General features: G+C 46.1%; 1 protein-coding gene across 2 annotated transcripts in view; it reads left to right on the plus strand.

The window, feature by feature from the left end:
• The window catches only part of Pamr1 (peptidase domain containing associated with muscle regeneration 1), a 79,894-nt gene extending 70,974 nt beyond the window's left edge, over positions 1 to 8,920 (plus strand). For both annotated transcript variants that reach the window (XM_021727799.3, XM_005327401.5), the window contains 4 exons: positions 1,271 to 1,337; positions 4,354 to 4,586; positions 5,530 to 5,822; positions 7,851 to 8,920. In XM_021727799.3, the coding sequence (XP_021583474.2) occupies positions 1,271 to 1,337; positions 4,354 to 4,586; positions 5,530 to 5,822; positions 7,851 to 8,387 (1,130 nt within the window). In that variant the 3' untranslated portion in view covers positions 8,388 to 8,920. The remainder of the gene's footprint in view (positions 1 to 1,270; positions 1,338 to 4,353; positions 4,587 to 5,529; positions 5,823 to 7,850) is intronic.
• Positions 8,921 to 10,126: the final 1,206 nt, after the last annotated feature.

Raw genomic sequence — 10,126 nt, forward strand, 5'->3', positions numbered from 1 at the left:
AAAAACAATAGGGCTGAGGTTTATATATGCAGATCCAAGGTCAAAACTGAATGGACTCATCTTCCCTGGCTGCCTATGTTGGAGAGGTGAGACCAGTTAAGATGTTTCAAGACAAACATAGTAGACCTTTGAACATTCAACAGACAGCTGTAGGAACTAAACGGATAGTTCAGGAAAAGGAGGGAGGGAATTTCAAAGGCAAAGGGAGGCAACCCAGGCGGTAAACTGCAAAATGTACGTTGGAGCCAGAGAAATGAAATGTTACAGAGAGCGGTTGGAACCATTTCTGTTGCAGTGGGGGTGCATAGTTTCCAGCTGCTTCTGGTTAGCGGCACCTCTGTTTTGGGGGACAGTCACAATGATCTGGCTGTTTACTAGGAAGAAAAGCGTGTTCTTGTCCTAGATTATCCAGATAATTGCCTCAGTCCTCTACTTTCCCTTCTGGGTGTTTGTCAACAACCTGAATCATGGGAAAAGGAATGAAAGGGAATGATTTGTGAAAGGAATAAATCACTTTAGACTTTAGCCAGGAACGACTTTCATCCCCACCAGCATAGATTTCTGATGTTTTATTTCATTAAGTATGGGAACGGCGTTACATATGTCCTTGGAGATTTTTGTCAACTCTTCTTTTACAAATTAATACAACTGAAGTACTCTAAGTCGCTAATTAGACAAATGTTGGCTGCTCTTGATTGGGAAAGTGAGATGGGAAGGACTCCTTTTCACTTGTGGAAAAAAATAAAAAGGAGACTTCAGAAAAATTAAACTGAGCTTTGAGTTGTCTCCTAGAGATTTTTTGGGGTCCTTAATAGCAGAGAAAGGACTTGGAAAAAATCAATTACCCAAGACTTATCTATGATTGACATTGCTGCCTGGTTTTAAATGAGAACCTTCTAATTCCCAGTATGGGCTATAAATTAGGACTCCATTTGAATTTTATTCCATTCTGATCAAGTGTGCTAATGCTAGACGCATAAGCAGATAGTCCTATCTATTAATCGTCAAGGCCCCAAATCACCTAGGTGGAGGAGTTTCTCAGAGGCATCAGAGTTCTTCAGAGAAAGCTGTCAATTTAGGAGAAAGGCAGCATGCTTTTTTGCTAAACGAACTATTCAAGCTTGGCTGACATATCTTGCTTCTGAGTCTGGGGAATGAGCACGTGGTATCCAGAAAGGGGGTTAGGGATGAATCTGAACTGAGCCATGTGAACAGTGAGTCTGAAAACAGATGATGCGACCCTGTCTGTTTTTTTTTTTTTTTTTTCCAGCCTGCCGAGAGCCAAAGGTCTCAGACCTGGTGAGAAGGAGGGTTCTTCCAATGCAGGTCCAGTCAAGGTGAGACTGAAACACCTGCACTCTGTTAGGAAGGGTAAAGGAGATTTCCTCTCCCATTCCCTTTCTCTACTTTGTGTTGGGGTTTCTTAGGGACATTTAGTGCTAAATGGTCATGAAAGAATAGGGCTTGTTCCATGGAAGCTCATTAGCCAGCTGCCTTTGGCCAAGAGGTAGCAACGGTTGGAAGATGGACAAATTTTATTGGATCGTGGGAAAGTAGATGATTGGTGAGAAGCAAGACACTCAGATGGTCTTTGAGGAACGGGGTTGTCATACTTGAGTCTTCTGCATTGTGGCAGCTCCTAGGCGCTGGCATCAGGAAGAACACCTTCCTAAACCCCAGCTGCAGTCAGAGGTTCTGGTAGTGCAGAGAGGAGACAGTGGAGTCCAGAAACCAGAGATGCATGGCCAGTCGCCATCAGGGATGTGAGCTCTGGAAGACAGAGGTGAAGACCACCTTGGGGGATGGGGGCAGTAGTCCCAGTTCTATTCATCTCTTTTTCCCTGTGTCTGCTCCAATAAGGAAGGCTTCCTCTCTCTCTCTCTCCAAGCACAGTTCTGCTGTACAACTTTATTCTTGTGCCTCCTTTGGTCTGGAAACTTCTTCCACAGGATCCCATCGAGGCTCGCTGCCTCCCTTCTTTCAGTTCTCTGCTCAGTTTTTACCTGACAGAGAGGCCTCCCTTGACTGTCCTTTTAAAACTATCAAGCTTACCACCCCCTGCTGCCCTCCGACTCCTTTACCTGATGTTCTCTGGCCTTGTTCATCTCAGCTCCCTCTCTACCGGTTATCTTGGTTTACGTGTTCAATTTCTGTCTCCCCATTCCAAATACAGAAGTTACAAGTACAGGAGCATTATCTTCTTTGTTCTAGTGCCTGAGACAGTGCCTGCCATGTGGAAGACACTCAATAAATATTTACTGAATGAATACATTGGAGTGACTGACAGTCAAGGGTTCCTGACCTGGTTCTGCCCCTGTTTAGTTCTAGGTATGCCTAGGAAAGTTCCTAAGCTTGCTGAGCCTTTTATTTTTTTTTCCTTCTCTTGAAAAGCAAGAATAATCATAGCAGTCTCTGGGAATTGTTGTAAGGATTAAATCCAACACGAATAGCTGACACTTATTGCATGTTTTCTCTATAAAGCTGCTCTTCTGAGTACATTACATGTCTTAGCTCATTTAATTCTCACTATAGCCTCTGAGGAAGGCATTATTCTTTCTATTACAGATTTTTATTACCGTTTTTATTATAGATGGGTAAACTGAGGCTCAGAGAAGTAAAGTAACTTGCCCCAGGTCACACTGCTAGAAGTGGCAAAACCAGGATATAAATTCAGCATCTGGCTCCGGGGTCTGCTCCCTGATGCACTAGACTAACGCTTAGCAAAGCACCTTGCACCTACAAGCACCTGTTAAAGGCAGCTATTGTTAGGGTTCGTAATAATGAGCCGGAGTGACCAGGCTCGCCCTGGAGTGTTCCTTGGTGAGGATGCCCCTCAGCCTCTGACCCTTCCTCTCTCTCTCTCAAGTCTCTCCCTTTTAGGCAAGACATTTCCTTTGGAATGGTGGCAATGGAATTCAAACTCGGCCCTGTCTTCAGGTCTCTGTGATTCCCTGGGCTGGACTCTCCAATAAGTGGAATCCACCTGTTCTTCCCAAAGAGACATCCTGAGGAGGAACCCCTCTCAAAAAGAACACAGTTTTTAAGACAGTTTTAATGGGAGGTTAGGTGGCAACGTGCCCGCTGTCTCATGTAAATGAGAAGCAAACCTGAACTTTGGTTTTCAATATCTTTCTGGAAGGCAGGCTGCTGAAGTGTGGGGGGGTGGGGGTTCTGCCTATCTCCAACAGCCAAGCTCACCTGGGGAGCCCCCAAAGGCAGTGTGAACCTTCAGTGGCCTAGAGATAAGCTTGTTAGCAAGTGCAGAAGCTCCCAGAATCACAGACCTGGTTAGAACCATGATAGGAATACTTGTTGAGTGAAATCAATCTAGGTGGAACATTTGCTCTGATCCAAGTTCTGTAGAGAGGCATGAAAGAATTTCTTGCAGTGATATCAAACTGATGTGGTAGCGACACCACGTGGAAGTCACGACGGCTAAGCACGGTGGTCTCAGGAACCATCTTCCTTCCCTGTGTGCCCGCGAGCACTCTCACTTACCTCTCTGGGCTTCCCTTCTCCATTCATCAAATGGGAATGAAGACATTGATTCCTAAAGGGATTTCAGCTTGTCACTCAGTGGGCACCAATATAAAACGAACACAAGCAGAACAATGTGCGCATATCTCCCCCAAGAACCCCGGAGTGGTCTCTGGGGCCTTCGCCTTCAGGGATCATTTAATATCCCTTTCCACATTTACACACAACACTTCATATTTCTCCCAATCAATGTGCCCTGAGAGAAATTTCTATTCTCCGAGGTGAACTAATTACATCTGCTAATTGCTAAATCAAGCTACTGTATCAACACAGTTTAGTTCAAGTCAATTCCTAATATTGCCCCATTATGATAATGTTTGGAGGGGAAAAAAAAAAGTACGCCTGCATTCTCTCATTCAAATTAACTCCCTTTTCTATTTAGTTTCGCAATTAAATTTGTGTGTGTGTGCGTGTGTAGTGTCTTTGCATAGCAGCTATTATGTCAGATGTAGTTCTCTTTGGTTAAAATCCGAGGCAGTTGGAAGCATGCCAGAAATGGAAATGGAGGAATGAAAAGATTGAGGCGTACAAGAGAATTTGCTCAGTTGTAAGAGGTGTAGGGTACAGTGTGTGTGTGTGTGTGTGTGTGTGTGTGTGTGTGTATGTGTGTGTGTGTGTGTGTGTGTGTGTGAGAGAGAGAGAGAGAGAGAGAGAAGAGAAAGGAAGCGAAAGAACAGAGATATAGAGACAGAGACAGGACATTTTCCTCTTCTTCTGTAACCACATATCTACGTGGGACCTGGCATGGGTGCTAAAGGGACCACAGTGACAGTCTCTTGCCCTTCCCTTTCTCTGGCCCCATGTGCTCTGACCCAGGGAGACGCCATTACACCAGCTCTATTCATCGGCCTTCAGCAAGGAGAAGCTGCGGGGTGCCCCTACCAAGAAGCCAGCCCTTCCCTTTGGAGACCTGCCCCCTGGGTACCAGCACCTGCACACCCAGCTCCAGTATGAGTGCATCTCACCCTTCTACCGCCGCCTGGGCAGCAGCCGGAGGACGTGCCTGAGGACCGGGAAGTGGAGTGGGCGGGCCCCATCCTGCATCCCTAGTGAGTCAAGGCTCATCTTTGAGTGGCAGTATCTTCCAGTTTCCAAAGTGGCCTGTGTAAAGCCATTCACCTTGTTGTCTGGGGAGAGTCCCATTGTCCAAAGGAATGGTCTTGCATGGCTTTCCCTAGTTTGGTGATACCCGGAACCCCATGGTTAGAAGTGTCTGCCTTTGGCTTGAACTTACTTCCCAGGAGAAGCGGAGTCATGAACTCCTAGGGGCATACTTGCTGTGGATAACTCTACCATATTTACTGGGAGAAAAGGAAGAGAGCAGGAACTAAACAGCAAGTGGGGAGGGGTTAGAGGTGCTAGGCAGCCTCTCGTTACGTCATCTGGCTACCCTAAGCTCCATTTCACAGCCACCCTGCAGTGATTTTAATTAGGTAACTGTTATTAATTAATGAAATATTAATTACCTCCTCTGTTAAGATGGTGATTACTGAGATAATATATGGAAGTGTCTAGAACAGGACCCAGCTCCTTTCTTCATTCTCCCCTTGTGAAAGGAGAACAGCGTGGTCTAGTTCATGGTGGTCACGTTTATCATGACGGTCATGATATTTTTGAGTGTCTGTATACATCATCTCATTCAGTCTTCTGGAACCTACGAGACCATTATTATTGCTCTATCCATTTTACAGGTGAGGAAACTGAGGCTCTAAAAGATTAGGTCACTTGACCCAAGTCCTATTGATAGTAAGTGCCTGGGATCACAATCGGGGTTTCATTTTACTATCAAACCTCCAATTTTAACCTTCGCCTTTATAACCAACGGTGTCTAGATTAGTATTTAAAGGGAGAAGAAAACCAGGTGAGATGGCTTAGTGGTCATTGGACCCATGGGGCCACCTTTCCAGTTGGTGCTCTCCTGGTAGAGAGACGCATTCCCCTTTGGATGGAAATATCTAAGTTGGTATTACTGAACTGGTGCTTTCTCCATAGTCTGTGGGAAAGTCGAGAACGTCACTTCTCTGAAGACCCAAGGGACGCGCTGGCCATGGCAAGCAGCCATCTACAGGAGGACCAGTGGGGTGCACGATGGGGGCCTGCACAAGGGCGCATGGTTTCTGGTCTGCAGCGGTGCCCTGGTGAACGAGCGCACGGTGGTGGTGGCCGCCCACTGTGTTACTGACTTGGGGAAGGTCACCGTCATCAAGACAGCAGATCTCAAAATCGTCTTGGGGAAATTTTACCGGGATGACCACCGGGATGAGAAGACCATCCAGAGCTTACGGGTGAGAGAGGAGGAGGGCTCAACTTGGAAACCGGAGCTTTGGCTCACCTAGTTCTAAGCACAGGAGAGCAGGACCATGTCAGCCCTGTCAACTTGGCATGTCAGTACCAGTCCTGGGCCTGGCACATACCAGGGGCTTGGTGTTACCTATTGACAGGTACTGGAAAGGGGCATTTAGAAAGACCATCCTGTCCTTCCCCAATTTGCTTCTTTTAAAAGTAGGAGACAAGCTCCATCTATCATCATGGTTATCAAAAGTCAATTACTGGGCTGGGGATGTGGCTCAGCAGTAGAGGGCTCACCTACCACGTTCGAGGCTCTGAGTTCAATCCTCAGCGCCACATAAAAATAAATAAATAAAATAAAGGTCTTGTGTCCAATTACAACTAGAAAATAAATATTTAAAAAAAACAATTCAATTACCTCCAAGTAAAATACACATATAATTTGTCTAGTAGCTCATAATAAATTAAAAATTAGTGAAATTATTTGTTTAATACCTGCTTGGCCTAAAACCATCTACTCCATAAGCATTCTATGTCACGGGACCCTCACAGCCTAGCACAGAGTCAAGTTCAAAGTAGATTAACAAATAGTTTGTGAATAAAAGAGAGTTAATCACCCAATACATTTGGGCGTTATCCTGGTAGGCTTTGAGGACATAGACAAATCCTATCCAAGACAATCCTCATCAATTTACAGAATGCTTTGCTCTTTCCTGCGTCCCTCCCTGCCTTCTATTCACCCATCTGTCTGTTCATCCATCCATCCATCTATCCACCTACCTATCTGTCCATCCATCCAGCCATCTCTCATCCTATCCTTCTATCTGTCCATCCATCTATTTGGGGGATACAACAGTGTTCCCTTCACTGAAACTAGATACAAAAAAGAACAAAGAGTGGTTTTCACTCTGAAGACCAGTGGGAGAGAGACCCATATATCATGATGAGTGTGACGTGAGGTTTCTCAAGAAAATGGGCTCAAACACAGTTCCAATAACAGAACATCAACCTTGAAAATTATAAGGTATCACAGATGTGAGCTCTTACAGGGCTCTGTCAAAGCGGGTGATCAGCAAGACTCGGGAACATCAAGAAAGAGTGTGAAAAAGTCTATGAATGTTCTTATGGGGAAAGTATTATGGGATGTTATTACGGAACAGGGCTCCATCTTGCTGGCATGTAGGCACATGAAACGTTACAGATGTAGCTTTTGGGCTTTGTGTGTTGATGATGCTGATGTCTATTTTCTTCATTAGTTACTTACCACCGTTAAAAATTTAAGATGTTTCAATTAAAGATCTGGAGTCCCTTCTCTGGCAAATTTAGAATGCTGACCCATTTTCTGTACGGCAGTGGTCAGCTGGAATGAAGTGGCCTCTGCCCACTTATTTTATTTAAAAATTATTTTTTTAGTTGTAGATGAACAAAATACCTTTATTCTATTAAATATGTGGTGCTGAGGATTGAACCCAGGCCTCTCATGTACTAGGCGAGTGCTCTACCGCTGAGCCCAAACCCCAGCCATATTTTATTTATTTATTTATTTAGTTATTTAGTTAGTTAGTTAGTTATACACATTGGGGATTGAACCCAGTGATATTTTACCATCCAAATTCATTCTCAGTCCTTTTAATTTTTTATTTTGAGACAGGTGTTGCTAAGTGGCTGAGGCTGACCTTGAATTTGCAATCCTCCTGCCTCAGCCTCCTGAGTCACTGGGATCACAGGTTGCTGCACCCAGCTTTCTGTCCACTTTAGATGGGGTGTGTGTGCTCCCATTCTCTGAGGCTTCACCTGAATACTCCACTTATTTAATGTCGTCCACCACACTCTAGTAGTCATTTCAATTTGCAGTCCTGGAAACAGAGCAGTTCCTTTCTAAGATTTCTTGAGCAAAGTATGTCAAATAATGGTACCCGGTTTTTGGACAATTTCTCCACAATAATTTAGCCCCCCAACTTGACTGTCCTTGTCTGCCATGGAGCCGGATGCTCACCATTGCTGTCCATTCCTTGTATTGGTAGATTTCGGCCATCATTCTGCATCCCAACTACGACCCCATTCTGCTGGACGCTGACATCGCCATCTTGAAGCTCCTGGACAAGGCCCGCATCAGCACCCGGGTCCAGCCCATCTGCCTCGCTGCCACCAGGGACCTCAGCATCTCCTTCCAGGAGTCCCACCTCACGGTGGCTGGCTGGAACATCCTGGCAGATGTGAGGAGCCCTGGCTTCAAGAACGACACGCTGCGCTCTGGGCTGGTCAGGGTGGTGGACTCACTGCTGTGTGAGGAGCAGCACGAAGACCACGGCATCCCCGTGAGCGTCACCGACAACATGTTCTGTGCCAGCCAGGACTCCAGTGCCCCTTCGGACATCTGCACGGCGGAGACAGGGGGCATCGCCGCTATGTCCTTCCCCGGCCGGGCATCACCCGAGCCACGCTGGCATCTGGTGGGGCTGGTCAGCTGGAGCTATGACAGATCATGTAGTCATCGCCTTTCCACAGCGTTTACCAAGGTGCTGCCTTTCAAAGACTGGATCGAGAGGAACATGAAGTGAGCCAGCTGCGGGCCTGTCGGGGAGCTGGTCCATGCACCTGTCTGCACCTGGGCTACAGGACGCAGTGTGGATCTGAAGTGTGGATTTTGCCCATGAACTTGGCTCTGCCAGGGCTTCGGATTCCATGGACACAACTCAGTGGGGGGTGAGTAGAGCTCGGTTTCTGGTGGACACTGCCTTCTTCCCGCCTGCTTGGAAACCACTGGGAAGATCCTAGAGCTTTCAAGACCTGAGTTTCTTCAAAGGACACCTTCCTGTTTGACTGACCTGGTGGCCTTCCCCACCTTGCAGTGAGGTGGATGTCATGGTCACCCATGGTTGAGGGTTGACCTCAGGAGTTCTGGGCTTCACAAAGCCTCTGTGGAGGCTGCAGCCAAACCAAGTTCCAAAGAGCTGCCTGCAGGACGTCGGGCACGGTGGAGTTAGGATGTGGCACAGGCTTTGTCCCTTGCCACAGTGCAGTCTGGTCCTTTTCTTTTCCAATCTCCTGTACACATTTCAATAAAACAAGGGTTGGCTTCTGACCTACAAAACAGGTGTGCTCTGCTCTCATTCCTGCGTACTGTGTCGTCTGGGCTACGTGTCTCAGAGCCATGTCTCCCTGTAGTCCTTTAATATAGAACTAAGGGTACCAAATAACGTGTGTGCCAAAGACCATGCTGTCTTTTCAAGACCAACTCTTGGAGCTTAGTGAGTCATCGATTAGGAGAAAAAAGACACAGGTGCCATCAGGTGACACAAACAGGAAAATACCAGGGACTAGCTGATTTCCATGTGCCCTTGGTTCTCATGTTCTAGATCCAGTCTAAAACCCTTCTTTGTAAATAAAATAAATCTTTGTAGTATGTTTTAGAGCAGTTGGATCGAAGCCACATGTTCGCTTACGTCAGATTTAGGTATGCCAAGGACCTGTAGCCTCCCCGTTTTCCATAATACATGGGTGTTTCCTCCTAAGCCCCAGACCTGCTTCCCACTGGATGAGGGAGGAAAAAGAGGAATTCAATCCTGGAAATTCCTTATGTGATCTTCCCATTAACACCTTCTTTTTGGGGTGACTTACTCTTTTATCTTTTCTCCTTGTTATGATTTAGATCTGGAACATTTGTATTTGGGGTCTAGTTGGAGAAAACAGGTCACCAGGGTATGACTTTGAAGAGTTTATTTTGTCTCTGGCCCTTTCCTTCCCTTCCCTCCTCCTGGCTACCATAAAGTACAAAATTTTACTCCACAATGTCATTCCGCCATGATATTCTGCTTCACCACAGGCCCATAGCCATTGGGTCAGTTGACTACGGACTGAAAACCTGAACCAAAATAAATTTTTCCTCTTTAAGCTAATTTCCTCAGGCTTTTTTTTTGTCACAGCAACAGAAAGCTAACTAGCACACTCCTCCTTGCCAGTTTTCTCTTCTACAAGATGGTGACTTGGAAGCTCAAGTGCCTTTGAGCATTGGAACCATCGAAGGGACTCCTGAATTCATGCTGGTTCCTGGGTGCATGTAGCATGTCTTTCCCATCCTGGGTATTTTGTTGATATTTAGTGCTAGGATCTACAACTAGCTAAACTTGTACTGTGTTCTCCTGCTTCATGGGAGCTCAGAGGTTCTGCTGATTGGCTCCTCCTCAGCTCTGTGGGGACAGGCACTACCTGAGATCTGGTGGTGATTCCTATTTGACCCTGGCTTGGATTACTTGGCCTCATGGCCACAGAGATGATTTCTATGGTGATTGCGCAGCAG

Source organism: Ictidomys tridecemlineatus, chromosome 4, assembly GCF_052094955.1.
Source record: "Ictidomys tridecemlineatus isolate mIctTri1 chromosome 4, mIctTri1.hap1, whole genome shotgun sequence".
In the NCBI taxonomy this organism is placed as follows: Eukaryota; Metazoa; Chordata; class Mammalia; order Rodentia; family Sciuridae; genus Ictidomys; species Ictidomys tridecemlineatus.